Source organism: Pristiophorus japonicus, chromosome 5, assembly GCF_044704955.1.
Source record: "Pristiophorus japonicus isolate sPriJap1 chromosome 5, sPriJap1.hap1, whole genome shotgun sequence".
Taxonomy (NCBI): domain Eukaryota; kingdom Metazoa; phylum Chordata; class Chondrichthyes; family Pristiophoridae; genus Pristiophorus; species Pristiophorus japonicus.
The window spans coordinates 221,904,911-221,923,722 of NC_091981.1; the positions used below are offsets into that span (position 1 = coordinate 221,904,911).

The window sequence follows — 18,812 nt, forward strand, 5'->3', positions numbered from 1 at the left end:
TCCCATGGTGTCACCCTTCTGGAATGTGTTCAATTTTGCCTCAGCTTCTCATGACGTGCTGATTGACCTTGTTTCCCAGGGTAATGCTATCTTTCTAGGATGTTGATTCTCCACTGCCCTTGTTATTCAGTACTGAATGTTTGTTTTCATATTCTATTTTCTGTGCTAAGGGTCAATGCACTGTTGGCTACTTATGATGGTTCCTTAACCATCAGGTATTGCTGCCCCCCTCTTCTTAACCCAATGTAAGCGAGTGCATATGCATGCTTTACATACATAAGCGAGTTTTACATAATCGGTCAATATTAAGACAGAGGAACTCCTGATTCCTCAGAACCTCCTAATTCCCTTATGCTTCTTACTCAAGTGTACTTTTTACCCCCATACACACGCGACCACTGAACATCTTCAAGCAGGACTGGAGGGGTGTCCTAGCGTCTGCCATCAGAATCGTCCCTATGCCCGGACACAGGGGCTTGGGGCTTGGATGGAAAACAAGCCCCGGGGGGAGGGTGAGGGAGGTGGCGATCGAAAGGCTTCTGCACTGAGCCCGAGGAGGCCGGTGGCGATCGGAAGGCTGCTGCACTAGGCACAAGACTGCAATGAGTTTGGGGGGGGGGAGAAGGAGAGAAGTCACAAGACTGCAATTAGTTGGGGAGTGGGGAGAGGGAGGAGAAATCACAAGACCTGGGTATGGCCCATCCATACAGACCTTGGGGAAACAGAACAAAGAACCTGTCCTGTCTGTCTTCCTGCCGTTTTGAGCTTCTTGCAAAGGTAAAATTTAATTATGGGGGCAATAGTGATAATGCAATACCTTGTGCAAGCCTTCTGCATGATGGTGCTACGTAGGAGACAAGTGATTCAATATCATTGCATGAAGAACATCAGAGCCTGTAGGGTGCTGGGCAGGAGGCCTTAGCATCGTTGGGTATATCGAGACAGGTGTTCCTACCTGCACCTGAGTGAGGCAGACTGTGTCAGAAAGCTGCATTTCCGTAAAGAAGTTGTAACTGAGATCTGTGAGTTAGTGAAAGCCGACCTACAACGTAGAAGCGTCAGGAGGACTGCTTTGTCAGTTGAAGTGAAGGTTACAGCTGCACTTTCATTCTATGCCTCTGGATCATTTCAAGCTACAACTCGGGATGTGTGCGGTATCTTTCAACATGCAACACATGTCTGCATTCAGCAGGTGACAGTTGCAATATATGCATGGAGGAATAACTACATAAAGTTCCCCATGACCGCCCAAGCAATGCATGACAGGGCCATGGGCTTCTCCAGGATTGCTGGCTTCACAAAGATACAGGGCTGCATTGATTGTACCCACATCACCTTGCGAGCATCTTTAGAGGATTCCGAGATATACAAGAACAGAACAGGCTTCCATTCCATTAATATGCAGCTCCTGTGTGACGACATGCATCATATCATGTCAGTCGATGCAAGATACCCTGGGAGCACCCATGATGCGTTCATCCTATGCGACAGTGTTATATCTGCCATGTTTCAGCAGCAGCCAGAAGGGCAGAGCTGACTGGTGGGAGACAAAGGATACAGCCTCGCCACTTGGCTCATGACACCCCTATGCGTAACCCGGACGGAAGCTGATCGGAATACAACATGTCACACCTTGTGCTGCACAGCATCATAGATAGGACCATTGGCACCTTGAAACAGTGTTTTTGATGCCTGGACCATTCCGGAGGCTACTTGCTATACTCCCCTGAGATTGTCGATCAGTTTACTGTTGTGTGCTGCATGCTGCATAACTTAGCCATCATGAGGCAGCAGCAGCTGATAGGAGAAGACCCACCTGCAGTGAGAGTGGCTGATGATATGATATGGAAGATGCAGATGACGAGCAGGAGGTCGAGGAAGCCATGCAAATACCTGAACCCAAAGCACAACAGCGGAGGAGGTCGGACCATCGTGCCCCTTTAACGATTGCTCGAACCTTGCGCCAGCAGCTCATCCATGAACGCTTTGCTGCCTGAAGGCTCAGCGGTAACTATTCCACATGGACCATGTTTACTGTTTGGACCTGTTCCGTAATGTTGTGTTGTGTTATTGAAACAAATGATGGAAATTATTCTTGTTTACTTCAAAAGTTGTATTAATAATCGAACAAATAATGGAAATGAATCTTCTTAAGTTCCAAAAGTTGTGTTAATAATGGAACAAATAATGTAAATGATTCAGATTTAATGTAAAATATATTTTATTCAAAAGTTTAACAAACAGTTCTTTGCACTTAACTTTAATAAAATGATTCTTGGATCAAACTTTAAAGTTTTCAGTTACGATCACTTACAAACTTTAAGATCACTTAAAAACTCTAAGATCACTTAAAAACTTTTAAACTTGTAAATTTACATAACTTACAAAAATCTTTTAATTTGAGAACAACAGCTACAACAGTGACAATAACAATAACAACAGCAGCAGCAGCAAAGAAAGGCTGCACCCATCTCTCCTCCACCTCATTCTAAGGCCGCCCGCAGCGCTTGTTCTTGGTGATTCCACCACTCCTGCCGACAAGCGGTGGCGCAGTGTTTCTGGGATTGGTACTAAGTTTATTCTTTATAAGATCTCGGGTAATGCGCACCTGTTGACGGGGGGTTGGCAGGCGGCAATGTGGAGGGCCCAGGCGGCAATGTGGAGGGCTCGGCTTGGGGCTCTTCAGAGACTGGTGTGGGGATTGGAGTGGGAATGACAGTTGTTTCTGTCTGTGGGTGCGGGGTCTGGGTGTATTCCCTTATTGTGGCAGCTAACTCCAACATGCCGTCCCTCATGCGCCCTGACAGTGTCTCAACGACCTGCAACATTCCCTCCCTCATGGTCACTGACATGGTTTCAGCTGATTGAGATATTCCCTCACTCATGGTCCTGGACATCGTTCTCATTTCTCATGAGATTACTGTTACTTCTCCCGACAGTCCCGCTACCTCATCACCCACCCCACTGATGGTGTCCAGGAGTGATCGTGTAAGGTCAATGCTCTCCCCACTCATTGCCATCATCTGAATCACATCTGTTAGATCCTGCATTTCAGGAGAGCGCAGCCTCGGAAGGTGGGGCCCTGGGTGTGCCTCGCTGCACCATACCACTGGGACCCGCAGCCTCGGAAGGTGGGGCCCTGGGTGTGCCTCACTGCTCCACACCATTGCGACCTGCAGCCTCAGACATTCGGAAACCATGGAATGTCTCACCAATACTGAAACCACTAGCCACGGAAGTGGCTGGCACCTCAATGGGCGGCACCTGCAGTTCCTCCAAAGTCAATAAAACAATGGGGGCTTCATCCATCTCCATCCCCTCCCCCTCACCCCCATGCGCTTGGGCTGGAGGGTGGGATTATAAGATGTTCTCCTCTTCAGGCTTGTCCTTGCCTGAATCTTCTGCATCGTCATTTGGCCTAATTTCTGCAAAATATAACAGAACACAGACAAATGGTTAGTAGCAGAGGAGGAGGCAGGGTGGGTGGCATGAGTAGGCTCACACAGCGCAGGTAGCAGACTGATTTGAAGGACCATGATGACATCCTCATGAACCCAAGCATGGCTAGCCCATGCAGTACTTAATATTTAGGAAAGCCAGACTGTGGAATTTGCAGGACTTATCCTCTCCCTCGAATGTGGGCCCAGCTTGTGCAGTGGTGGTTGCTTTTCTCCAGGCAGGACCCATCAAAGCAGCGACCCTCTCTTCCAAGGGTGTCAGTGGCTGCAGATTTGCCGGGCCTCCTCCTGTTCAAATTCTTTCCCTTTTATTATGTGCCACCTTCTTCTGCAAAGATGAAAATGCAACTTTTTAGAGAGGGTGTCTTTCTGCTGGGTGGGACATATACAGATGGTCACATTTACAATTGCAATTCCATTGAATAAATGAAAATATTACTTACACTAATTACTTGACCAAGGTCCTGCCACTTCTTTTTACACTGGCCTCCAGATCTCGTGGTGGTCACCATTGCACAGTAATCTTCTGCAATTTGGTTTCAGCGTTTCTTCATTTCTTTGGTTGGAACTTTTATGTGAGCTCTGCTGGTGTCCAGCTCCTGCCATCTGTTCTCAATCACAGTAACTAGTGCCTCCACTTCTTCCTGTGAGAAATTCTTGGTCCTTGTATTGCTGCAGACTCGATTTTTCCAATGCTCTCACACAGCACTCCTTCTCACGCAACTAGCTCTTTAAAAATGGCTGATTGCCAACCCGGAGCTGTACTGCACATGCACGTCCATTGATATAACGTCAAAAATGTATTTTTTTTGGTTGCGCATGCGCAGAAGGTGTGGCATCGTTTTTTCAGCGCAGACAGTAGGCCCCCCTCCCGAGGTGACTGGACATGCTGCGTGGCGCCAAATTCAAATTATACATCGGGGAAACTTTGGCAAAATATTTCTGCCGCATTTCTGGCCTAGAAAAACGGGCGTAACTCTGGCAATATGCCAGAAAACGGGCTTGGGGAAAAGTGAGCCCTATATAATGATAGGCTCAGCAAGCAAAAAGAGTTACGCATACTCTGCCTTGCACGGAGCTCAGTGGTATTGAAGTTCTGCGCATACTTGACAGTATAACATTAAAAAGTATCAAGAGATCATTAATAAAGTTCCCAGGAAATGCTGTGGATTAAATGTGTATTTCTAAAATGTGGCTTTATACTGGGCTAGAATTATACTAAACTCAAGTGAAAGCCCAGTTTAAGCGGCATGAACCGCTATTGGAAGTGCTGAAACAACTCTTACTTCAGTGCATTAGGTACACAGATTATTGACCCGACCTCTGAGCTGTACAATCGCTCGTATGTTGATGTAAATTGGTCGAATAACTGTAGATTTCGTCTATTGCTTGGAGGAGGAACTGAGCAGCTTTTGCTTTGTGGAGACCAGGGAGAAAGATAGGGAAAATGAGACAGAATTCTAAATCATAAATCTATTTTGGCAGCCCTTGAAAAATATGTTTACTTTGAGTATCACGTTAAATGAACACGATCTGGTTGTCAAGATAGGACGAAGGTGCTAATGGACTACCTCGGACCTGGACATGAAACCAAAACAATGGGGCTAAATGGATCAATGGTCGTTCTAATTCCTACCTCCTCTGGTCATATATATATATAGTATTTCCAAATTAGAATAATTAGAAAAGTTAAAAAGTAAAAACAAGCTTCTTGTAGTTTGGAAAGTTTTACAGAATGTACTTCCTCTTTACAATTAAAATATATAAATGTTGCACCAGGGCAGGAGTCGGGGCTCATTGTATTTCTCAAGTCGAGTGACTGAGTGAAATAATAACGGGAGAGTACAAGTGATTTGCTGGGCACAGGGTGGGCGGCGCATTTGAGTGGAAGATTGCGCAGGATCGCATCGCATTTTTGAGGTAGAGAAAGATTAAAGGTGGGGTTGGAGGCTCTTTCCCACCATAAAAGGATAGCTTGTCAGTGACGCGGGCGGTGTGGGGAAGCCGCCTCCCTGCCTCCCTGCCTCCCAGTGCTTGTCCAGATTAACAGGAGGCGAGAGAGAAGCGAAAGGAAGGTCTCCCCGCACACAGCACGGCTGACAGCCCGGGCTCTGACACACACTCACAGCGCGCTGAGCCGGGGTGTGGGGGGGGGAGCAGCCAGCCTTAGCCTGGGTGAGGTGACACCGGCCGCTCACTCACTCACTCACTGACACAGCTATCCTTTGCCCTGCTGTCAGCCCGCTACCCCTCAGCTCTTTGCTCGCCGGCCCCGCGATGACTGCTCGCCGCTTCTTCCACTGGCTCCTCCTGCTACTGCCGCTCGTCCCGGGATGTGTCGCCTTCAACCTGGATTGGGAGCAGCCCGCGGTGTACGGCGGACCCCAGGGCAGCTACTTCGGCTACTCGGTGGATTTCTACTCGCCGGATAAAAACACGTGAGGAACATTCCCTTTATTAATATAGTGGGGGGGGGGGGGGGGGGACAAACCTTTTCAAGGGTTGCCTAAATCCACACCTTGTTGCAAAGTTTGTGTTTTCTTCCCCCCCCTTGCTTGTGAAACAATGTGTAAAACTGTGTGTGTCTGGTCAATCGTTGCTCGGTTGGTCACTGGGAGCATGTGATGGAGAAGTATTTGTGCCCAGTTGGTTGTTGTTAGTGGGTATTGATGTTAAGAATTTCTGATTATTTTTTGTTTTTGGAAAAAAAAACCTGTGGTGTGTTTTTTTTTGTGGGGGCGCATCTTCAGAGTCAATGTCCTTGTAGGAGCTCCGAAAGCCAACACAACTCAGCCAGGGATAGTGGAAGGAGGAGCGGTGTATTTCTGCGGCTGGACAGCAGGAGGCGCCGCTTGCAACCAGATCCCCTTCGACAGAAGCAGTAAGTGTGAAGCAGCGCCGAGCTGAGCGCCGAGCTTCCCATACCACTTCTCTTCACCTTCACTTGTCCCTGCCTCTCCCGGTCAGCTTCAAACAAACCTGCAATCCGTGCAGGAACACCAGGAGAACTGCAATCGCGTGCGAGCATTTGATTTCTCACAACTACAAAAATACCTCGGGCTCCTACCAAACTATCACTTAAGAGCTACATATAGGACCAAATTATAGTTATAAAAAGAAATGTATATCTGCTATTCAACTTGCAAACAAAAAATGTAGGTTTAATTTCACTTTAATATTAAATTAAATATAAGGCATGTGGTATATAGTAAAAGGTCTCGCCATAACTTCCGATTTTAAGTCTTAAAACGAGCCTTCTTGAGTAATCGAATTTGACAATTTAGATTATAACAATTTAAAAACCGATACAAGTAGGATTACTTCTTTAAATATGTTGTGTTTGCTGTCAGTAGAGTTTCACGGCATATAAAATGTTTCACCCCAATGAAATTTAATCTCAGATTAAATAGCTTCGAATTCATTCTATCAAAGGGGAATGGAAAAGTTATTCTTGTCACTGCCTAATTTTTTTTAAATTCGCTTTGAAATGATACTCTTCACTAACTTAATTTTTGTGGCAGTAGAAATTTATACATTTTGGTTTTAAATGTGAATCTCCTTTTTAAAAGTTACATATTTGGTAGAAATAGTTCAAATGAATATGTACATGAATTCCTGTATTTCAATCATGAGAAACAATTATTTAGAACTATCAAACGCCATAGTTCAGCCGGTTTGTTTTTGTATAAATGTTCTGGGATCTCGTTAAAGGATCTGTAAGTCTTGCTGGCAAAGAAATAGCTAAACAAAGCAGCTTGTGCAGGATGGAGAGGGTTGCGGTGCAGGGATGGGAGGTTGCTATGTATGAGTCTGATAGTTGTGAAACAGCAGAAGCAAATACACTGCTCAAATTGAATTTAACATCTGTTGACAACTTTTTAAAAATTTCGTGTTTGATGTGAAGCTGCACAAGAACAGTCAAGCACTCCTCCTGCTTAACAATTCATAAAGAAGTTCATGGACAGGCAGTGAAATTGGGGAGGGATGAACATGTGGGAAATCAGTTTGCTTCAAAAAGAGAGGGGGTGAGGAATTGTCTGCTTTTTATTAAAGACTGAGAAGCATCATAATTGGAGCTGATTTTTTAACCAGATGGTTCCTTTTATGTTGACATCTGCAAAGTATATGTTAAACAAAGTTGGAAAGATGTCTCCCAGTGTGTGTACATATAATTAAATTATGAACCAGTTTTTAACTCTTTTTGTAAAAAAGAAGCAATTAGAGAAATCCATATTCCGTTAGCAGGAATTTAATGACATTGCATTGTTTTATTTATCATTTAGCATTTTAATCATCTCATTGGTACTTTTGAAAGTATCATCACAGCAGTCACATAAGTGGAGAAAACTGTATCATGTATTTGTTCATTATAAATTGGGGACTGAGTAGTACAACAAGAAACAACATTATCATGAGTTATAAACAATAATTATTGAGCAAAATAAAGTTTTTACATTTTTCTTTAAAAGTCTATTGTGAGCTAGAGAATGCTAAAATAACACAAACTACTAAATAATATTTGTGGTTAATAATCTTCAAGGGTATAAATGTAATACACCTAAAATACAATTACAAGATAGTAATACAAATCAAATATAATTACAAGGTAACAATGCGATATGTCAGTATGATACAACTTGCAAATGTTTTCAATGAAACAAAATATTATGAAAAATAATGATTTTATTCCCATTTAAATGGTTCACTGTAAAAGAAAAGATCTTAAAACACTTGAGGACATGCATAACATGCTTTTTTCAAATATTAGGCAACAGAATCATCAGAGTTAACGGCACAAGGGAACCTGTTGAATTCAAATCCAATCAGTGGTTTGGGGCAACGGTCAAATCTCATAAAGAAAAGGTTGTGGTAAGTCCTTTTGGATATCGTAACGTTAAAACATCTTGGATCAGTTAGATGTGTGCTTTGATATTTTGTATTTATAGTTGGCTATCTTACTGGTTCTTGCTACTGAAATTTGAGAATGGTAAATAAGAATGTAATGGTCAGCCATGATCTTATTGAATGCTGGTGCAGGCTCGAAGGGCCGATTGGCCTACTCACGCACCTATTTTCTATGTTTCTATGTTTCTACCTACTTTTTTAGGTTTACAATGTAAAAATATAGCATGCAATAGAAATGCGAATCACCACAGTTCAGATATCAGCAATTTGTTATATGATAGATAACATTGTATCTGAAACTTCCTGAAGTGGGATAATATTTATGTAATCAGATTTTTATATTCAAAAAACCATATAAAAATGTAAAAAAAAGATAATTGTGATTAGAGAGTTGCAGCAGTAGTACTAATGCAAAAAATAGACTTTTGCATTGGTCAGAATTTAAGTTACATTTCATATTGGGAATAACTTGATGAAGAAGTACACTGTAATAAAATTCATTGCTCAGTTATCATATAACCGAGGCTTAATAAGTGTGCCAACTTGACATAAGATGTTGCAGGTCTTTTTGTAAGAAATGGAAATAATTACACATTTTGGTTTAATTTTTTTAAATCAATAGGCTTGTGCCCCACTATATCATTGGCGAGCTCTTAAATTGACTGAAGAAAAAGATCCAGTTGGCACTTGTTATGTGGCAGTTCAGAATTTCAGTGCCTATGCAGAATATTCTCCATGTCGCTCTGGTAGGTCGAGCAATTAACACAGAGTGAATATTTGTATATATTTTATGTAATTTAAAATATTCACTTTTTCTTTACTTCTTCCTGTTATTGTTACATGTATGTTTTCTATGTTTTTCCTGTTGAACAACTTTTGGTGTCCCATATCTAATATTGGAAAATATTTAGTAATAGTAATGTGCAAGATATTACCAGTTGGGAAAAATATGCAAACATACATTTTTCAGATATTTTGCCATGCTTAAAAAATATTTTAGAAGAAGTGTATTGTATAGCATTCTTTTTAAAAATAAAATAATTTATATAATTGTATTGAATCACAAATTCTTATATGTTGTAAAGTGGGGGACTAAAATACTTTCAAAATTTCATGTGGCTCATATAAAGATAAATATTCTACTGGAATAAAACTAGCAAACAACATGCTCCATAATGTGTTCTCAAGTTACACTGTCATGTGCTAGTAAGCATGTGGAATATTTTAATGTAATTGGTGATGGGAATGCAGCTACATTCCTTATTATGGGAATTGCAATCACTTTAGAAAAGTTGTTCGAAAGAAACAAGATTCATTACAAACTGTTCCACAGGAACTTGTGCTGCAAGAGGCAGTAAGCCTGATAAAATGAAATGTCTGCTGCAGCAGCAAACAATGTATTGCCAAATGCCATGCTATCTATTTAAGTTAGGAAGATGGAACAATCTGGGTTATGGCAGTTCTCAATGTTATTCAACAGGTTCCTATATTTTTCTTTAACCTTCAGATTGAACACTCAACAACTGCACAGATCTCTATCCACTAGAACCCTGGCTGGAAATTGCCTTGACTTGACTGAAGACGGCAAACAAGTTCGTCAAAGCTAGGCTTCAAATCCTTGGTCATCCCTCCTTGGAGCTCCAATACAACATCATTTACAATATCTGTAATGAATCTGGCTAGTCAAAGAACTGAAGCTGCTCCAAAACATCCCTGGTCAGATGTCTACTTAGAAATATTTTACAGTAGTTTATGTGAAGAAGTCACTACTAATTGAACTTATACTAAAATGAATACCAACAATAATGTTCTGCACTACATAATTTGAGTATAGAAACATAAAAACATAGAAAATAGGTGCAGGAGTATGCCATTCGGCCCTTCGTGCCTGCACCACCATTCAATAAGATCATGGCTGATCATGCAACTTTAGTACCCCATTCCTGCTTTCTCTCAATACCCATTGATTCCTTTAGCTGTAAGGGCCACATCTAACTCCCTTTTGAATATATCTAATGAACTGGCCTCAACAACTTTTAGGTTCACAACTCTCTGAGTAAAGAAGTTTCTCCTCATCTCGGTCCTAAATGGCTTATCTCTTATCCTTCGACTGTGACCCCTGGTTCTGGATTTCCCCAACATCGGGAACATTCCTCCTGTATCTAACCTGTCCAATCCCATCATTACAGTTATTAAGAGTAACACTTCACTTCAATGACATTAGAGGGGAGGTGAACTGTAAAATGATGTAGTATTCAAGCCCCAAGAAAAGGTGACCAAGGATTTGAATTCTAGCTTTGACTCATTTTCATCAGACAAGTTATGGCATTTTTCAGCCAGGATGCTCGTGGATGGAAATCTGTGCAGTAGAGGAGAGTTCAGTCTGAAGGTTAAAAAAAATAGAGGGACTTGTTGGATAACATTGTGAACTGTCATGGCCCTGATTGTTCCATCCTCCGAGCTGAAGCAGATAACATGGCATTTGAGCCAAACATCAACAATATAGGAATGCATACTGGTGCACTTGTATCCTTTAAAATATGTTTTTTTTTAAAGCTGTTAATGTCATATTATTTGGGCAAAAGTTAAGACAAATATTTGCGATTTATGAAAGCAATGTATGTTTTATACCTATTCCAGACCAGCCAGATCCTGAAGGTCAAGGTTTTTGTCAAGCAGGATTCAGCCTTGATTTTACCCAGGTAAGCTTGTCATTGTAGTTTATTTGTATTGTATTTTACTGTAGAAAACTTAATAGATATCCTAAATTATATACCATCTGTATATGTAGATAAAAGGAAAGACACTCTAAGCACATAACTCAGGAATAGTTCCAGGTTCTGTGCAACATATGAATATAGCAAGTGCCAGTGCTGGGAAAGGGATGGTGCAATTTAAATCCTCTGACTAGATTTTGTTGCACAATAGGTAAAAATTCAAAGGTCGACTAAGAACATAAGAACATAAGAATATAAGAAATAGGAGCAGGAGTAGACCATACGGCCCCTCGAGCCTACTCCGCCATTCAATACGATCATGGCTGATCCGATCATGAACTTAGGTCCATTTCCCCGCCCGCTCCCCATAACCCCTTATCCCCTTATCGTTTAAGAAACTGTCTATTTCTGTCTTAAATTTATTCAATGTCTCAGTTTCCACAGCTCTCTGAGGCAGCGAATTCCACAGATTTACAATCCTCTGAGAAGCAGCTGAAAGCAACAGAAACTCCGTTTGCTGACTTTTTACTGTGATATAATTCTTTAGATATTGCAGAGAAGACCTTTCTCATAGTAAAACAATAACTTTGCTTGGATGTGAAACAATTCTTGGTGTTAAGTCTCAAGTACAAAGAAGAAATGCTACAACAAGGAGACACAGTCTTATAAATAGAGCAGACTCCTTGTCAATAACTTGATTAGTAAATCTTTATACAATTTTCTCTATCATCAAAGCATTGCAGCATTTACTGTAATTTTGTAAACAAATATCCTTTGAGTAGTTTCTGGGTAGTAAGATTGCTTCTACAGAGTGAATTGACTGGTATTTGATAATGAGAGGAAATGGATGTCTGATCAAACTTCACCTGCTTAAAGATGGCTCTGGCATGAAGTTTGCTGTGTTAACACATTATCCTGTACCCATACATTGAGAAGAATGTAAACCACTATTTTGGCCATTTAAAAAAAGAACAGCAATATGAAGTGATAAATATACAGTTCTTCAGGGCAGTTCTTACCAGATTTTCATTGAGGAAAAAAAAATGTAAGCAGACATGATTTTAAATCAATTTAAGTACAGTAGTTATAAATAGAATGTGTGGAGAAGGAAGGAACGCTATTGTATTTTGGAGATGAATATCTTAAACTGAGGACAAAGCAGAAGGCTTATGAGAGAGTAAGACATTTGTGGGTATGCACCTGCCCTCAGTAAGTAAAATGAGTAGATTGAAAATGAAATGACATACTGCATATTTTCAATATCCATGAAACAACCGAACATGAAACCTTGAAAATTAAAGCATGACCAGGCAGCTGAAAGAAACAAACTCTCAGTAGCTTTTGATACCCTGGTGTTTTAGACTCAATTGATTCACAGCTCTTTAGCATTCTTTAAGTCCAGTGTTGCACATATCTTTTACAGCAATTTCTGCCAATGCAAACAGAAAAGGCATGACACTATTATGCTATAAGATCTAAAACTTTGCCACATCCAGAAATCTGAAGTTTTTTCTGATGCCTTGTGTGAAATATTACATCACTGTGCATGTCCCCGGAACATATTTAACCTTCAGTATTATGATAGTGGGTCAAACACAATAAACTTTACAGACAGGATCATAATCACTGTTCTGTTATTCTTCACTACAGTTAATGATATTCTTAGTATAGTAATATTTGTTTAATATATTTATGTTTTCTCGACAAAGTCTCGTAACTGGCTTTTGTTAAGAATACAACCAATATGTAGAGAGTAACATTACATTGGTTACAGCGTTTCATGTCTTTAAAAAACATTTTTGAATTTACAAAATAATTTGATTTATTTAGGATGGGAACCTGGTGCTGGGAGGACCTGGCAGCTTTTACTGGCAAGGTAAATCAGTGATATCTTTCATAGACTTCCTTGAAAAAGGGGAAAGAACCAGCACAGTCGTGCGTATGACAGTGCAATCACAGAACCACAAGGTTGTCATTAGTTTAGCATGGCTGTCAGTCAGCCAGATTTCAAGGTACTTAAAGGGTGTAATGTGATTTAGACTTTATTATTTATTGATGTGACTGCTTAGTATTGGTAGCTTTATTGTTTTTTTTCTGCATAAATCAATAATGACCAATATGGGACAAAATACCTAGCTTAATCCGGCAAAGATGTAAAATGACAAGCCATGTTTAAATGTAGAATCATCCAATAATCTAAACAATTCTGCTTAAAGTAATTGTTTAAATTGATATAGTAGCTGTGTCTTAATAACTCGTACAGTTTCCAAGATGTAGGCATAAATTAACAGTAAAATTGATGGTACTTATCTAAGTTAGACATGCAGAGAAGTTGAAGAAAACCACCGGTGCCTCATAATCAAAATGGGGCATTATAAGATACAGCAGCATTCAAGGTGGTCCTACTGTGTGCTGCTTGTCTGTTGCACATGTCTTCCTCAAATTAGGATGTCTCGGAGCGGGTGCAGGACATTCTGAAAAGGGAGGATGAACAGCCAGTTGTCGTGGTGCACATTGGTACCAACGATATAGGTAAAAAATGGGATGAGGTCCTACGAGATGAATTTAAGGAGCTAGGAGCTAAATTTAAAAAGTAGGACCTCAAAAGTAGTAATCTCGGGATTGCTACCAGTGCCACGTGCTAGTCAGAGTAGGTATCGCAGGATAGCTCAGATGAATACGTGGCTTGAGCAGTGGTGCAGCAGGGAGGGATTCAAATTCCTGGGGCATTGGAACCGGTTCTGGAGGAGGTGGGACCAATACAAACCGGAATGTCTGCACCTAGGCAGGACCGGAACCAATGTCCTTGGGGGAGTGTTTGCTAGTGCTGTTGGGGAGGAGTTAAATGAATATGGCAGGGGGATGGGAACCAATGCAGGGAGACAGAGGGAAACAAAATGGAGACAGAAACAAAAGACAGAAAGGAGATGAGTAAAAGTGGAGGGCAGAGAAACCCAAGGCAAAAAACAAAAAGGGCCATCTTGCAGCAAAATTTTAAAGGGTCAAAGTGTGTTAAAAAGGCAAGCCTGAAGGCTCTGTGCCTCAATGCGAGGAGTATTCGGAATAAGGTGGACGAATTAACTGTGCAGATAGCAGTTAACGGATACGATGTGGTTGGCATCACGGAGACATGGCTCCAGGGTGACCAAGGCTGGGAACTCAACATTTAGGAAGAATTGACACAAAGGAAAAGGAGGCGGGATGGCGTTGCTGGTTAAAGAGGAAATTAATGCAATTGTAAGGAAAGACATTAGCTTGGCTGATGTGGAATCGGTATGACTGGAGCTACGGAATACCAAAGGGCAGAAAACGCTCGTGGGAGTTGTGTACAGATCTCCAAACAGTAGTCGTGATGTTGGGGATGGCATCAAACAGGAAATTAGGGGTGCATGCAATAAAGATGCAGCAGTTATCATGGGTGACTTTAATATGCATATAGATTGGGCTAACCAAACTGGAAGCAATAAGGTGGAGGAGGATTTCCTGGAGTGCATAAGGGATGGTTTTCTGGACCAATATGTCGAGGAACCAACTAGAGGGGAGGCCATCTTAGACTGGGTGTTGTGTAATAAGAGAGGATTAATTAGCAATCTCATTGTGCGAGGCCCCTTGGGGAAGAGTGACCATAATATGGTGGAATTGCACATTAGGATGGAGAATGAAACAGTTAATTTAGAGACCATGGTCAAGAATTTAAAGAAGGGTAACTTTGAAGGTATGAGGCGTGAATTGGCTAGGGTAGGTTGGCGAATGATACTTAAGCGGTTGACAGTGGATGGGCAATGGCAGACATTTAGAGACCGCATGGATGAACTACAACAATTGTACATCCCTGTCTGGCGTAAAAATAAAAAAGGGAAGGTGGCTCAACCGTGGCTATCAAGGGAAATTAGGGACAGTGTTAAAGCCAAGGAAGTGGCATACAAATTGGCCAGAAATAGCAGCGAACCCGGGGACTGGGAGAAATTTAGAACTCAGCAGAGGAGGACAAAGGGTTTGATTAGAGCAGGGGAGCTTGCAGGTAGCATTAAAATGGACTGCAAAAGCTTCTATAGATATGTAAAGAGAAAAAGATTAGTAAAGACAAATGTAGGTCCCCTGCAGTCAGAATCAGGGGAAGTCATAATGGGGAACAAAGAAATGGCAGACCAATTGAACAAGTACTTTGGTTCGGTATTCACGAAGGAGGACACAAACAGCCTTCCGGATATAAAAGGGGTCAGGGGGTCTAGTAAGAAGGAGGAACTGAGGATAGTCCTTATTAGTTGGGAAATTGTGTTGGGGAAATTGATAGGATTGAAGGCCGATAAATCCCCAGGGCCTTATGGTCTGCATCCCAGAGTACTTAAGGAGGTGGCCTTGGAAATAGCGGATGCATTGACAGTCATTTTCCAACATTCCATAGACTCTGGATCAGTTCCTATGGACTGGAGGGTAGCCAATGTAACCCCATATTTTAAAAAAGGAGGGAGAGAAAAAACAGGGAATTATAGACTGGTCAGCCTGACATCGGTAGTGGGTAAAATAATGGAATCAGTTATTAAGGATGTCATAGCAGCGCATTTGGAAAGAGGTGACATGATAGGTCCAAGTCAGCATGGATTTGTGAAAGGGAAATCATGCTTGACAAATCTTCTGGAATTTTTTGAGGATGTTTCCAGTAGAGTGGATAAGGGAGAACCAGTTGATGTGGTGTATTTGGACTTTCAGAAGGCTTTCGACAAGGTCCCACACAAGAGATTAATGTGCAAAGTTAAAGCACATGGGATTGGGGGTAGTGGATTGAGAACTGGTTGGCAGACAGGAAGCAAAGAGTAGGAGTAAATGGGTACTTTTCAGAATGGCAGGCAGTGACTAGTGGGGTACCGCAAGGTTCTGTGCTGGGCCCCCAGCTGTTTAAATCATTAATGTACAATGTAGACGAGGGGATTAAATGTAGTATCTCCAAATTTGCGGATGACACTAAGTTGGGTGGCAGTGTGAGCTGCGAGGAGGATGCTATGAGGCTGCAGAGTGACTTGGATAGGTTAGGTGAGTGGGCAAATGCATGGCAGATGAAGTATAATGTGGATAAATGTGAGGTTATCCACTTTGATTGTAAAAACAGAGAGACAGACTATTATCTGAATGGTGGCAGATTAGGAAAAGGGGAGGTGCAACGAGACCTGGGTGTCATGGTACATCAGTCATTGAAGGTTGGCATGCAGGCACAGCAGGCGGTTAAGCAAGCAAGTGGCACGTTGGCCTTCATAGCGAGGGGATTTGAGTACAGGGGCAGGGAGGTGTTACTACGGTTGTACAGGGCCTTGGTGAGGCCACACCTGGAGTATTGTGTACAGTTTTGGTCTCCTAACTTGAGGAAGGACATTCTTGCAATTGAGTGAGTGCAGCGAAGGTTCACCAGACTGATTCCCGGGTTGGCGGGACTGACATATCAAGAAAGACTGGACCAACTGGGCTTGTATTCACTGGAGTTCAGAAGAATGAGAGGGGATCTCATAGAAACGTTTAAAATTCTGACGGGTTTAGACAGATTAGATGCAGGAAGAATGTTCCCAATGTTAGGGAAGTCCAGAACCAGGGGTCACAGTCTAAGGATAAGGGGTAAGCCATTTAGGACCAAGATGAGGAGAAACTTCTTCACCCAGAGAGTGGTGAACCTGTGGAATTCTCAACCACAGAAAGTTGTTGAGGCCAATTCACTAAATATATTCAAAAAGGAGTTAGATATAGTCCTTACTACTTGGGGGATCAAGAGGTATGGCGAGAAAGCAGGAATGGGGTACTGAAGTTGCATGTTCAGCCATGAACTCATTGAATGGCGGTGCAGGCTCGAAGGGCTGAATGGCCTACTCCTGCACCTATTTTCTATGTTTCTATGTTTCTCGGCCTCAACTGAGCCAGACCTCGGAGTATAGTGATGTGGGTGGGTCTGGTGCTGTCTGCTAATATAGTCTGTGAAGCTCACATGGCCGTGTATGTGCAGGGAAATGGAATTGTTGGAGTGATAGGCAGATGGTATGGGTAAATTTGTGATTTTGTTTTAATGAATTGTTTAATTTTTTACGTGTTCTATTAGTGGAGTGGGTAAGCAAATATCATGGTGGCTGCATGTCAGAATTTGTTTTTCAGTAGAATGTGATTGGATCAGCAATGACCCTACAGAGATTGTTTTGACAAAGCAAAATACTGCGGATGCTGGAAATCTGAAATAAAAAGAGAAAATTCTCCCACCGCACGGGCCCGGAGAACAGTAATAATGGAGGCGGGTGAGATTTTCATGCAATGGTGGGGCCAGCAATGGTCAGTGGCAGTCCCAGCAGGGGCTGGAGGTGGGAGCACAATCTAGATTGGGCCAGGAATGTGATAGCATAGGAAAGGAAAATCCAAACAAAAGAGTGCAAGTTAGGCAGCCTGTTATTTTCTTGCAGCGTTGGTGTTCTCCCAATAGACATCACAAATATATTTAATAATGCTAAGGAATTTTAGCTATCAGGCAGCTGGCTAGCAGAGCAGGTGGGACAACCATCCCATTACCTGCGGCATGAGGCCCGGTCGATTTTGACATCCATCCATCAATCTGCACGCTCCAAACAGGCATGTCATCTCAACTGGCTGGCTGGCAGAAATCTAGGCTGGGAGGGGACTCACACCTGATTAGTCCAGAACATCCCAAATGGAAGACCCCAGGAAATATGCCAACAGAACAGGAACAAAGACAATGGAAGAGCTCACGGGGTTGGGGGTAATATATTAGCATGGCTAGAGGATTGGCTAACTAACAGAAAGCAGAGAGTCGGGATAAATGGGTTATTTTCAGGTTGGCAAACAGTAACTAGTGGGGTACCGCAGGGATCGGTGCTGGGGTTTCAACTATTTACAATTTTTATTAATGACTTTGATGAAGGGACTGAGTGTAATGTAGCCAAGTTTGCTGATGATACAAAGATGGGTGAGAAAGCAAGTTGTGAGGAACACACAAAAAATCTGCAAAGGGATATAGACAGGCTAAGTGAGTGGGCAAAAATTTGGCAGATGGAGTATAATGTGGGAAAATATGAGGTTATCCACTTTGGTAATAAGAATAAAAAAGCTAATTATTATTTAAACAGAGAGAGACTACAAAATGCTGCGGCTCAGAAGGATCTGGGGGTCCTTGTACATGAAACACAAAAAGTTAGCATGCAGGTACAACAAGTAATTAGGAAGGCAAATGGAATGTTGGCCTTTATTGTAAGGGGGATGGAGTATAAAAACAGGGATGTCTTGCTACAACTGTACAGGGCGTGGGTGAAACCACACCTGGAGTACTGCGCACAGTTTTGATCTTATTTAAGGAGGGATATACTTGCATTGGAGGCAATTCAGAGAAGGTTCACTAGGTTGATGCCTGAGATGAAGGGGTTATACTCATTGGCGTTTAGAAGAATGAGAAGTGATCTTATTGAAACGTATAAGATTCTGAGGGGGCTGGACATGGTAGATGCAGAGAAGATGTTTCCCCCTGTGGCGAATCTAGAACTAGGTGGCAGAGTTTCAGATAGGGGGTCGCCTATTTAAGCCAAAGATGAGGAGGAATTTCTTAGAGGGTCGTGAATCTTTGGAATTCTCTACCCCAGAGAGCTGTGGAGGCTGGGTCAGTGAATGTTTAAGGTGGAGATGGACAGATTTTTGAACGATAGAGGAGTCGAGCGTTATGGGGAGTGGGCAGAAAGTGGAGTTGAGACCAAGA

General features: G+C 42.0%; 1 protein-coding gene across 1 annotated transcript in view; it reads left to right on the forward strand.

The window, feature by feature from the left end:
- The first annotated feature begins 5,461 nt into the window (after window positions 1-5,461).
- Window positions 5,462-18,812, forward strand: part of itga8 (integrin, alpha 8) — a 352,157-nt gene continuing 338,806 nt past the window's right edge. Inside the window, exons 1-6 of the mRNA XM_070881330.1 lie at window positions 5,462-5,896; window positions 6,209-6,339; window positions 8,227-8,327; window positions 8,986-9,109; window positions 11,004-11,065; window positions 12,911-12,956. Coding sequence (XP_070737431.1) covers window positions 5,736-5,896; window positions 6,209-6,339; window positions 8,227-8,327; window positions 8,986-9,109; window positions 11,004-11,065; window positions 12,911-12,956 — 625 coding nt within the window. The 5' untranslated portion in view covers window positions 5,462-5,735. The remainder of the gene's footprint in view (window positions 5,897-6,208; window positions 6,340-8,226; window positions 8,328-8,985; window positions 9,110-11,003; window positions 11,066-12,910; window positions 12,957-18,812) is intronic.